The 13,705-nt window shown below is 26.7% G+C and overlaps 1 protein-coding gene across 2 annotated transcripts in view; it reads right to left on the bottom strand.

Moving 5' to 3' along the window:
* Positions 1–13,705, bottom strand: part of LOC107454134 (aryl hydrocarbon receptor) — a 150,416-nt gene that overhangs the window by 58,071 nt on the left and 78,640 nt on the right. For both annotated transcript variants that reach the window (XM_016071206.3, XM_016071205.3), the window contains exon 4: positions 4,273–4,362. In XM_016071206.3, the coding sequence (XP_015926692.1) occupies positions 4,273–4,362 (90 nt within the window). The remainder of the gene's footprint in view (positions 1–4,272; positions 4,363–13,705) is intronic.

Here is a 13,705-nt window from a genome sequence, read left to right as displayed (position 1 = left end):
TATATCGTGATGCATCGTCAGTTTTGCATCGCGATATAGTATTTTTGAATTTCATTCACTTGTAAGGGCACAAAAAGTCAAACTATCAAAACTTCATACTCAGATTGATTTAAGTCAATTTATAAATTTGAAGATATACATGTTTTGCTTAAGAAAGATATTAAATAAATTGACTACAATGTACAAATCTTACTTAAAATATTTATTGAAATGTTTGTTTAGAAATTCATAATACGCGCAAAACAAAGTGTTAAAAACTTTTTTTAAAGCGTTTTTTACAAATTAATATTTTCTTATACTATTATGCATAAATAATTACATAATTATTAAGTTCGATCGTAATGTNCGTGTCTTATATCGCTATATCGTTTTGCGCTCGTTGTCTTTACTCGACGGCTTAAATCAGATTTCTGATGCATCGCCTTGAATGAAAGTCGCCGTATCGTCTTGCCGATATATACGTTAAATCGATATGTCTCGATACATCGATTTATAGCCCAGTCCTAGTTGTAACTGATATTTAAGATTTTACATAGACTCTTGTAGTGCGTCTAATATTTTGGCCACAGACTGTAGTGTATTAATTGCTGGATAACATTCTATCAATTTATAATGTAATACGAGTTAATTATATTTCATTTAAAATGCTACTTTATTTGCTTAATTTATACATTCATTTAGTTAACATAAAAAGCAGGTTATTTACACACATTTTATAGATAATAGTTTTTACTCTAATATGATGAAAGGTCAATAGAGAAATCATTTTTCTCATATCATCTTGGATTTTAAATTAAATTTTTAATTTGAGGTTTTTTTTTTAAATTCTAGGCACTTACCAAAATTTTTATGATATATTCGACAGCACCTTTTAAAAAAGGTAAAAATAAAATGGTCTCTTTGATAGATATAGCGTTTCATAATTTTATGAATTTTTGTGGATTTTTTCTTCTTTAAAGCAATAAAATTGAGTGATTTGTGACTTCTAACTTGCTTAAAACAGCACATTTGTCAGTTTTAAGCGTTTTGTAAAATGATATTTTATTGAGGTTTAAATAGAGGAAAATCGATTTGGTTGATGCTAAAATGTTCTTCTAACGCACATAAGCAAAGATATTTTTTAAAAATCTAAAAACAGTATACTTTTTAAGTACCTTTCGAAAATTTATCACTTTGTCAAATAATATTAGTAAAAATAGCACCCGGTTTTATCGAAAGGTACTGATGTCACCATCTGGGGAAATAAACCCAAATGAATTCACATTTTGACGAAATTATTCTTTAGATTAGGTTCCGGTTAAATGCATATCCTTAAAGATTTAAAGCATACCGGGTGGCACTCAATCTATCTTAATTAGACCTAGTATAGATTTCGCTCATTTACTTCATTATATCTTTCATTTAAAATTAAATCATTTTTAAATATGGAATAGTAGTTAAACTGAGAAACAGCATTTTTCTAATTAATTGTGTGAAAAAATTGCAATCTTGAGAGCCCTGATTATACATTCTACATAAACGCTTGTATCCATATTCATTATCTCATCTATAATAATCGCAACAAAAAGAAAACCATATTTGAAAAGAATTTATAGAAGCATTAGTATAATAGTTGAAGGAGAGGAATGATTGAAATTATGTACTTTCTGCTTAAACATTGATGTGCAAAAAATTAACCCCTTTTGATCTACTGATCGGATTTTCAGGCACTGATGATTCATGAGCCTTAAATCAGCTAATTCATTGGGGTTGAGGATAGTTACGGACACAAAAACGTACTTTCTCTGAATAAGCATAAATTTGACCCTTAAAATAGGTCATCTGAAAAGCTCCAATAATTGGGACTTAATTTCTTTTTAAGGGAATACTTTTTACACAAAATTATCGGTGATTATTTAATAATAATTGAATTAAAAGCAACATAAAATGACAAAATTTGAACTAAATGGGTCGAGAGGACCGGTTTGAAAAAGTTTTTAAGATATAGTGAAACATCAGCTCTCCTCTATTATAGGGTTATAATTTCCAGTTATCCCTATAACGGTAGCCCATACAATTTTTTATTTTGCGACTACCAATCCTTATAGCGATATATTGATAATATACCATATATTTATAATGTTGTGAAATAATTTTCTTAGAGGTAGCAATATTAGTGTTTCGGCGTATTAAATGTTGAAGTTTCAAAAAAAAAATTTAAACTACACCAATGAATCAATAATTTAAAATTTTTTTGTTGATAAGATCAATTTGTTGGCTGATTATGCTCATAGATGTCTTAATATTATAAGTATTATAACCGTCGTTAAGCAGCAGACCCAATTTTTGGATTTACGACTACTAGCGTTCAACTACGTAGCCTTGTAATTTTGAACCAAATCCAGAAGACCAGGGAACTCCTGGATCAAGTCTTTAGAGAAATTTGCCTTTGTGGAAGACTTTTCTGATGGAACTACTCGAGTTATATGACGAGGAAAACCATAGGAGAGCAGTCTGAGGATATCAAGCAGCCATTGTCTGAGAATCGGGATTCCCACCACTTTATTTTAAGGCTTTTATTAGCATTTTTAAGGTTAACCAAAAAGCAAGTCCGATTATTGTTATTTAGAGTAACAAAATTCACATTAGTAGTTGAATTTTTTGTCACATAAATAGAGATGTTTCTGCAGAGCATGAAACAAAGGAATTCTATTGTTTACATTGAGATCATATCGTAACTATGGAAACACTATCCCCAACAGTTAAAAACCTGTTCTGCACGCAATTTATTTCCAGCAAGATAATGTTTCTAAGAAATATACTTGTTTTAAACAATTGTTTGATGAAACAAGTATTATATTATGATGAATACAAAATAAATACTTCCTAAAAACTTATTAAATTTATGTTATTCATTATATTAACATTTATCGGCATTATTAAAAGCTTCTTAAAAGTTAACATTGTTTGCAGATATTTTATAAAGTGTACCTTTATTTTTTGCATTTTTGAAGCTTTTATGAGTTATTTAAAAAATACAATTTACTAAGTCAATAATGATAACTAAGAGGAAAATAAACACACTGAAACTTTATTTTATTAATTCAAAATTGGAAAAACGCACAAGGCAGCTGAAACCAAATTTGTATTACATAAGCTAGAAATAAGACATAAATTCTTAATAATAAAAAATAAAATACAATGTATAAGTGTGTGTTTGCAAACACACACTTATATATTATATTTTATTTTTAATTATTAAGAATTTATGTCTTATTTCTAGTTTATTTAAAAAATATTATCAAAGTTTGTGTGACTTTTGAACACTATAATTTGCACACCAAAGTGTAACAATGACTTTTAAAATAACATATATGTATTATTTTCTAGCTTCTAAATTAGCTCCCACTTCTTTTCTTATTTCGGGTAGAAAAATTACAATTCTGATGTTACATTGGAAGTTACATACCGTTATTTTTCTTCCATTTTCGAAGCCTTTAAGAGTTATTTAAAAATATTATCAGCACTATAATTTGCATCAAAGTGTAATAATGACCCTTAAAATAACATATCTTTTAGCTTCTAAATTAGCTTCCACTTCTTTTCTCATTTCGGGTAGAAAAATTGCATTTCGGATGTTACATTGGAAGTTACATACCGTTATTTTTTTCCATTTTCGAAGCCTTTAAGAGTTATTTAAAAATATTATCAACACTATAATTTGCATCAAAGTGTAATAATGACTCTTAAAATAACATATTTTTTAGCTTCTAAATTAGCTTCCACTTCTTTTCTCATTTCGGGTAGAAAAATTGCTTTTCTGATGTTACATTGGAAGTTACATACCGCTATTTTTTTCCATTTTCGAAGCCTTTAAGAGTTATTTAAAAATATTATCAACACTATAATTTGCATCAAAGTGTAATAATGACTCTTAAAATAACATATTTTTTAGCTTCTAAATTTGCTTCCACTTCTTTTCTCATTTCGGGTAGAAAAATTGCATTTCTGATATTACATTGGAAGTTACATGCCGTTATTTTTTTCCATTTTCGAAGCCTTTAAGAGTTATTTAAAAATATTATTAACACTATAATTTGCATCAAGGTGTAATAATGACTTTTAAAATAACATATTTTTTAGCTTCTAAATTAGCTTCCACTTCTTTTCTTATTTCGGATAGAAAAATTGCATTTGAGTTTGATGATATTAACTGAATCTCTATAAAAATATTAGTTTAAGTGATGCTTCTAAGATAAGATGAAAAGAAAATAAATTATTGGAAATCTTTACCTGATGAAATCCCAGATATGTCTCCACTGTATGAGATGTGTAAAAAACTTCGCCATCACAGGTGAGGATCATTAGGAATCCATTTAATGCCTGAGGGGATGGTACAAAATTATTTTTCTTCACTCATTCAGATATATTCAAATTAAAAATACATATGTTTTAAATATTTTTAACTTGCATTTTTCTTAGCAAAATTGAAGTAAAAATTTTTAGAAAAAAATTCTTTTGAACATTTCTTAAAACATTTAAAATTTTAACTCATTCAGAGGTATTCAAATTAAAAATACATATGTTTTAAATATTTTTTACTTCCATTTTTCTTCGGAAAATTGAAGTAAAAAGTTTTAGAAAAAATAAATTCAACTTTGCATTTCTGCCATTAGCATTTTCTGTACTTAGAACCTTTTTTTTTTTCAAAGAAAAGGTAATTTCTAAGTTTGAACCAGTTTATTCTTCATTTTTTTTTACAATTCCTTAAAAAAAATTGATTCATCTAAATTTAGAGTTTCAATTTCCCGAAGGAAGATCTACGTAAATGTATTTAAAGCTCTTGCATTTCCAATTTTATGTTGTTTATTTTATTAAAAGATATATCATTTAATTTATCTCATTCAAAGATATATCATTTAAAAAATTTTAAAAATAAGAATCAAATGAGGCACTTAAAAATGCTTATTAATAAGTAAGCATCAAGGCTTCAACAGAAAATGTAAATAAAGTTCTAGGCGCGAATGAGCGCTTTGGTTAAGCTGATAGTTTTCTTTATCAACTTAGCCATTGTTTTGAAAAATATTGCCTTCACTGTTAGAAATTTCTCCGTAAAAGTGGTTAAATAACAATTTATTGAATGGTTATTTTACCATGTTTAATCAAAACAGTCAAATAACCATAAATAAAATGGTAATCAAACTTTTAAGTTTGAGAAAAACTGTTTATTACCTGCTTTCACCTAATATGGTTAAACAACCAGAATTTTATCGCACCAATTATAACCACCTAATGAAGCTACTGTTGCAGTGGCGAATGGGTGCATTAAATAAATAAACCATATTTATTAACAATCAAATTTAATAAACAATAATTCAATATGATACAAAATGGGGCTCTCCAATGAGCCATCCAGTTCAATCCATTGCCATAAATGATTAAAGAATTATTGATTACAGCGCCCTCTTTTGGTGAGGCGTAACAGCTACTTAGTTCTTTGCAACTGCTTACATATCATATCTGTCAATCCGGCAGAACTCGAGTTGACACCATTCCCTTCAAGACACTCTCCAATGCCCATTACCTTACGAAAAGACGAGATCTAGCTAAATAATTTATTTATTTTTACGTTTTCCAAAAATGCTAGTTGTAAATGGTTAAAAAACCGTATAGTTTCGTATTCATGTTTTATAACCATACTTTTTGTAACTGATTTCAAAATCATAAAGGAAAAAAATTTCCTTGCGTAAACTTCATGGTTAATCGGATGGACAGACAGTTATTTTACCATAATTTTAGAATGAAAATTTTGACAGTGCAGTTTCATATAAAATTATAACTAATTATCTAAAAAAAATTGCTTAAGGTGAATGTTTGTTTCCCTAAAATAAATTTTAAAAGTATAATAACTAAATTAAGAGATCCTTTTTTAAAAAAAAAAAGTAGAGGTGGTATATTTAATAAAAGCCTTATTTTAATTAACTTCAAATAAAGACAAACTATGTTTAAAAAATTTACTTCTTAGATTTCAGTTAAATTATAATTTTCCGCTTTGTACGCTTTTCACAATTTTGAGCCCCTCACTAAAGCATTTATTTATTTATGAAATAATATATTTGAAATTTTGGTTGCAGAAATGCAAAGAGACACAAAAATGTCACAAGCATTGGTCGGAAAAACTAAATTTTCTTGGTAGTTAACTACTTTTTTGTTTAAATGTAGTGACAACAAATTACTACTTTTAAATGATACATATCTTACTAGAGCGAATAATTTACACTAATGGTTTATGAATAAAAAAATTCTCTTAGATTAGAAGCTCTACATGAAATTATTCGAAAGGACCTCTTCTCGACAGTGAATATTTAATTTAAGAAATTAAACATCCTGAATAACTTTATATCTAATGATCGGATCTTAATGGTTCGATTTCCAATGAGTTCTCCTTCATTACTAATTTAAAAGAAAGGAAAAAAAAATTATTATTTTCATTTGTATATTTTCTTTTCAGTACTTTCTTCTACAGTTTAATTTAGGAAAAGGTCCTCTTAAGAACAATATTTTCTTTTCAGTACTTTCTTCTACACTTTAATTTAGGAAAAGGTCCTCTTAAGAACAACTGCTGCCATTCAAAAACTTGCAGCTCTAGAGCATCATTTTTCAACTTTGTTTCTTTACTAAACTTTAAAAGTAGTTGCTACTGCTTTTTTGTATCACACAACACGATACATGACTTCCTTTTATAACGCACTACACCCTTTTATAACCCTTTGTAACGCACTACACTACAAAGTACGGAAAAAAGTACAATAGTTTCGCTACTTTGTAACCTCCAACCACTGGTCAAGAGATAAATAATAGTTATAAAAATATTGCAAAAAAAATAATAATTATAAATATTTAGATAAAATATTTATAAAAAAAGGAAAATTTCAAACAATTTCTCGCTCTTATTCAATTACTAAATTGCTATTATAAAAAATACTTATAAAATGCAGGAAATTTTGAAATTATTAAACAAAATAATAGTTTTTTTTATTTAATTTAATAATTTAAACTTTCAAATATAGCCTTTTTAAATGCTAAAATGAACATTTCCGATGAAGCAGAGAAAGTATAAACGTAACCTTTATAGTAAATAATGATCTAAATTAATTAAATTTGGAGACGTAATTTGGCGAAATGAATTAAATTTGGCGACTTATTCATGGTCGAAATGGTAAATGTTGATAACTTAATAATTACTTGGAAATGGGCAAAATAGATTTTATACATAATTTCAGAACCTAAAAAAATCTATATGTAAAAAAATAAATAAATAAAATAAAAATCGAGCCCGTTGAGCGAGTGGCATTTCGGGTTACGTAGTTATTTGATATAGTACAATACAAAACCTTTAAGAGTTAGGTTCACGCAAGCTTTAAAACAAGACAATGGCAAAATGCTATAACCCTAATACAATTGTTATAATGTCACAAAACAAGTTTGATTTTTTTTAACCACTTAGTATTTTTCTTTTCTTTGATTGTGAAATACTATTTGTTTATTTTCAGCAGGAACAACTGAAAATATAATTTAAAGGGAAAAGTTAGACACAAAAGTTTCGTGAAATAACGAATGCAGTTAAAAGAATCATTTGATTCTGCAAATAAGTTATCATAAAAAATACTATTAAAAGCAGAAGTATACAAGAATCTAGGAATTCATTACTCAAAAAAGTTTAAATTGTTTTCGAACTTTGTTCGAACTGTTTCGATCTTTTAAAATTTAAGGTGAAAATGGTAATTTTTGTTCATTTATAAGTTAGTAAATGAATTTCGTAAACAATTTTCGAAATTAAAATAGTTAGACCAAAGCCAGATTCTTGCAAAAGCTTAGACATGGTTACGAGTTTAGGATTAATAATGACGCCACTCATTTCTTTTAAAGGAAGAAATAAAAAAAAATCAGCCTGTTTCTGACACTCACTTTTTTTATTGCAGAAAGCTAAAGTGTATTTTTTGTTAAAAAAGTGTTTTTTTAAGAACTACTCAGTTTTGTATTTTTCTGCCAGCGTTTTCAAATAAATGATTTAAAAATTGCTAATTTTTGACGCATCTGCGCACTAAAAAATATTTTAAATCAAACTATGTTGTGTTATTTTATACACGTATTAATGCCACAAAGTTAAAAGTATCAATTTTACAGCTTAAAAATATCAATTTCACAGTTCATAAAAGTAAATTAAAAAATGAAAACTAAGAGGTTTCAAAAGCTTTAAATAAAATAGAATTTTTTGAAATATTTAATTAAGTGACAATTTCAAAAAGATCTTTTCTTCGGTAGTTAATATTGCTTTTATTATTTTCTTGTATAATTTTAAAGCTTAGAAATAAGAAATTTTTAGTATCTTGAAGAAAGTGAAGAATTCAGTCTGTGACTGTTAGACTTCATGTAACATGTGATAAGTTCAAAGGATATAATAACTCCATAGCTGATTATAATATCGATTACTGCAACCAAACGTTCAATTGAACCATCCAGTTTAACATGGAGGTAGTGCGCTACAAGTAGGGTGGTCGCTTTTCTTTCTAGTAAAGTGCAATACACAAAAGTCCTGCCAACTACTTTTAACGTTAGTTAAATTTAGTCAAATTCAATAAAGAAACTTGTTCAGCAAATGAAGGGAAATACTTATCATGAAATTGTCACCAACCTTTCAGTAAGTCATATAATTAAAATAACACGCCCCAGTATGAAATTAAATGATTGAGTAGCTTTGACACAACCTTTAAAGTTTTTGAAAGGCTATCTATCACTTACAAAACATTTGAGACAGGCGATTATCGCTCTTTTTTTCTGCTGCTTAAAATGGGTAAAAACTAAATTTGTATGACACAACTCAAATTCAAAATTTCACTTGCATTTTTTAAAGCTTATCTAAAGCAAAAGGAAGTTCTTAAAGGAAATATATTGATAAAAACATAATGAAAGAAAAAAAAAAGTTGCATCAAACGAATGAAAGATCACGAATAAGAAAAACAAACTAGAATAGAGGGAAGGTGTTCCCAAACTAATTACCAGTCTATTATTACCTAGCAGACGGTTGCCGCGCTTTAATTGAGCAGCTGTTTTACTTCCTTTTTTTTCATTTTTTCTATGATATTTATTTTTCTATGGAGAGATTTAAAAAGTTATTTCTTTCATTATAAAAATTTGTTTAATAAATATATAAATATTGGCAAGGAGAATGAAATTCTAGTAAAATCACCGCACAAATGACATTTTTGGTTTAAAAAAAAATTGTTCATACAACGAAAATATACGGCATTTAAACCATTTATTTGGTAATTTTTCCATTCATACGAATATTCTCGTTTCCAAAATTGTACTTTTTAATAACCTCACATTTAGTAAAAAAAGTGAAAGTAAAATTTTACAGAATAAATGTTCTAATGTATCGTGACACTATTTTAGCAAAATCATTATCAATACGATTTTAAGATGTTCCCAGAAAACGGGTACCATATTCAAGATTCGATAGTTATTAGAGGATTCTTTCCAGATTTGTTGCTGTTCAGTCTCCATACAGAGGATATTATTGTTCTTTCTAGTAGTTTTTAATATTTCCCTTTCTTTAGTTGAGTATTTCAGTAAAAGGGTCTTTTATACAGAGGATTTTATTGGAAAAGATAGATTCTTTCTCTTGTTTTATATTTATTTTTGCTTTTCCTTAGTGAGTCAAATTATTCAAAGTTTTAAAAAATCTTTCAAAAACAAAACTTATTTTGCAAAGTCAAAAAAATCTTTTAATTTGTATTCATTCATAAAAAATAAGCTTCTGTCTTTGTACTATTTGAAATGCATTCATTATTTTATGCTATTGTTGGGAAGTAAACGATCTTTTTCTCTTAAATAGTCAAATAAAAATTATTTCTCATTTTAATTTGAAATATGCCATTACATTTTAGTGGACATGTTGTAAAATGGATATCCATACGAAAACCTTTAAATTGGTAAATTTGTAAACGACCCCTAAGCTATTAATATGTTCATATTACTCATATATACAACATAAAAGCACTCAGGTATAAAAGCTTAGGGGTCCTTTAGAAAGGTGAACATCATTAATAAATAAAACATGTCACACTAATAGAAACCGTTTCCGAGAGGGAAATTCTCTTTTCCATTCTTTATTTATTTGATTACAGGAATTTCATAGAAAATGGTTGGATTTTAGGGATGCAAAAAACATGGATTTATTCTTCTTTTTCATACTTTTTTTTAAAATCCATATCAATATTTTTACGTTGATTTTTCTTGATTTAACTATCATTTCCATAAAGTAAAAAATCAAATCAAATTATTATTTCTCCTTTTTGCTACTTTTTGAATACATATTTATATTTTTACGTTGATTTTTTTTGATTTAACTATCATTTTCATAAAGTAAAAATTCCTATCAAATTATTATTTCTTCTTTTTGCTACTTTTTGAATACATATTTATATTTTAACGTTGATTTTTTTTGATTTAACTATCATTTTCATAAAGTAAAAATTCATATNTTGGATTAAAACATGAAGATACATATTTATATTTTTACGCTGATTTTTTTTGATTTAACTATCATTTCCATAAAGTAAAAAATCATATCAAATTATTATTTCTCCTTTTTGCTACTTTTTGAATACATATTTATATTTTAACGTTGATTTTTTTTGATTTAACTATCATTTTCATAAAGTAAAAATTCATATCAAATTATTATTTTTCTTTTCGCTACTTTTTTAATCCATATTAATATTTTTACGTTTTTTTTTTAATTTAACTATCATTTCAGATATATCAAATTCATTACCAAGGTATCCGACTAATTTCAACATCCCTTTTTAAAATTATTATTATAAAATTTTTGACAAAAAACTAGTTTATTTGTTTTATAAATCACCATTTTAGGTTCGAAATATAAGGCATTTTTTTGCATATACGCTGTAAAAAAATTTCTATCCCACAAAACAAAAAATTCCTTAAGGATTTTATTAAGAAGGCTATCAACTATGTTTTGAACAATTATCTTAAAAACAAGTGCATATACTACTGAGTTACGGATCAATGTAGTTACAGAAGCAAATTTTTAAAAATTTTCGCATTTGTCTTTGCGAAAAACATGCAAAGATATTCTACTTTTATCTCTTGATCTGTAGTTAAAAATGTGTGTGCTATAATCATAAACACTAAAGAGAAATTATGTATATATATATATATATATATATATATAGATAGACAATTATTTTAATTGTTATATATATAAGACAACTTGAAATATCGTGTTTGAGGTGGTGTAAAATGAAAAAATCGGATTTTGAAATAAACGCACTTACTGACTTAAAATCACTGGTCTATCCAGTGTTATCAACTTGCACAAAAACTGCTATAACTTTGTAAAAAAATAGAGTAAAAACAAAGATAAAGTATTTTTAGAAAGTTTAAATTACAGGAATTTTAAATTTATAATAAACTCAATTTCAAAAATTTTGTCCAAAATCATGTTTTTGCACTAGTCAGGTACCGTAAACCGGTGTGAGTCTACCCATTTTTTTCAGTTTGTCAACTTTCAAGTGGTCAAACTTTTGTAAATATTAAAGAAAAAAGGCTTTTAATAGGTGTTTCGGAATCGCTATTTATCCCTCTTTAAAGCTGTGAAATCGATTTTAGAAAATATTAACAGTTACGCTGTTACTCTGTATATTTTTATAGAACTGCTGACAAATCTTTCGTATGGGGCGAGTCTACCCATTCTACTAAAATGAATGTTAACATTGTAAATAATCAAATTTTACTATTAAATTGTTATTTTAGTTACTATATAGGATATTTATGAAGTAAAATTCATAACTTTATTATATATTCCATTTTTTTATTCATAAAATAACACAAATTGAGTATTTGATCGATTATCACATTTTGATCACAGTTTTGTTTTTATAATCATTAACATTATAAAATAACATTTTTTTCTGATTATTGTTGATAAAAATAAATTAAAATTAATATAAATTTACAATTAAATAATTAATAAATAATAATAATTAAAGATTATTAACAAAATCGAAATTCAAACATTGGGAATCATGAAAAATCCTTTTCCCATTCTTTTGGGAGGTAATAATAATTTATAAATAATAATTTATTTAACTTGCATTAAATAAAAAAAGTTAATTTTGTAATATAAAAATTGAAAAAATAGGTAAAATAAACATATTTTATATTTACATTTATATTTAACCTATAAATTTTCTTATTAATGATAAATTTATCAATGCAGAATTAAAATAATATACTCAAATTCATTTAAAATGACTTAATTTTAATATAAACAAAGTTCTAAATTATATTATTATGCTTTATTAAAACTAAATACGAATGGGTAGACTCGCCCCGCGAATTCTGGCTTTTTGTTTACAACAGCAAAACTTACATTCTTTTTGTTTTTTTTTATATAAAATTAATGTAATCTTAGTCTTAGATAAGTTTATCACTTAACCAAAGTGAAAATAGTAATAATAATAATATACTTACGGAGCACCAACTAAAAGTTTGCTGATTTTCAATACAAATCTCTCAAAAGACGTTTGAACAGGTCGGTTAAAAAGACACCAAATAAATAAAAACGGATCAAACTACTACAGCGCCATCTTCCTTAGAGTCTGAACTAAGTCCTCCATTGGTAAAAATTTTTTTATTTGCAATTTAAAATAGTGAAAATTAAATAAAACTAAAATGGGTAGACTCGCCCCTGGATGGGTAGACTCGCCCCGGTTTACGGTACGTTAATATATTTACTTCACCCGAAGGTGAACTAAAACAGGTCGGTAAAATTGTATTATGACAGAAACCTGTACTAAAGTACATTGTTAAAAATTCAGAGCCTCATTGCACCAAAGATTAGTATTCATTTGCTAGCTACACAAAATGGAGATAAAGTACATATTTTAATATTTTCACTAACTCCAAATATCAGTTGAAGGTTGTACCAAAAGTAGGTGTTTTGAAGAAACACATAATTTTATTCTTTTTTTTTCTTCATATAAAAGCAGAGGAAAGTTTCACTATTATCAGGTATTTTTAAAGCACTCAAATGCTGCCGTAAGTAGGTTACTTAATGACATACCCTTAACCATTTTATACAGCTAATCAAATTAAAAATTCAGTGTAAAAGAAATGAACTCTAATTAATACAAATAAAACATTTACCTACATAAATGAGTCGATACTTGAAACAACAGGAATTAGTCATCCCGATACACCGAGACCGAGTTGTAAAGAAGACATGGCGTCGTACACAAATATCGTTCACTTTAAAGTTACCGTCAAAGTTTTGTGTCTTGTACCAAATTTTGGTGCAGTCAATTGCACCGTCGAAGCTTTTCTCGATCACACTTCACAATTTAGTAGCTTAAAAAAATGATTTTTCATTTATTTAAACTTTGGTATAATGTGAAACTTTGCACCAAATACAGGTTAAAGATTTATTGAGCTTTTTTACAGTGTATCTGAACGATTTGACTGGATAGATTTCATCAAAATGCGCTTAAAATTCCGCTTAAATGCCTCACCCATGCAGTGAAATATAAATAAAATTTTAATTTTGGAAATAGATAATTTATGTATGAAATTATTTATAAAAGTTTTTTGAAAAAACATCTATCTCCATACTACATTGTAAATGAACTCCGTAGATATT

The sequence above is a fragment of the Parasteatoda tepidariorum genome, chromosome X1 (assembly GCF_043381705.1).
Source record: "Parasteatoda tepidariorum isolate YZ-2023 chromosome X1, CAS_Ptep_4.0, whole genome shotgun sequence".
In the NCBI taxonomy this organism is placed as follows: Eukaryota; Metazoa; Arthropoda; class Arachnida; order Araneae; family Theridiidae; genus Parasteatoda; species Parasteatoda tepidariorum.
This window is presented reverse-complemented; position numbering and strand designations above follow the sequence as displayed.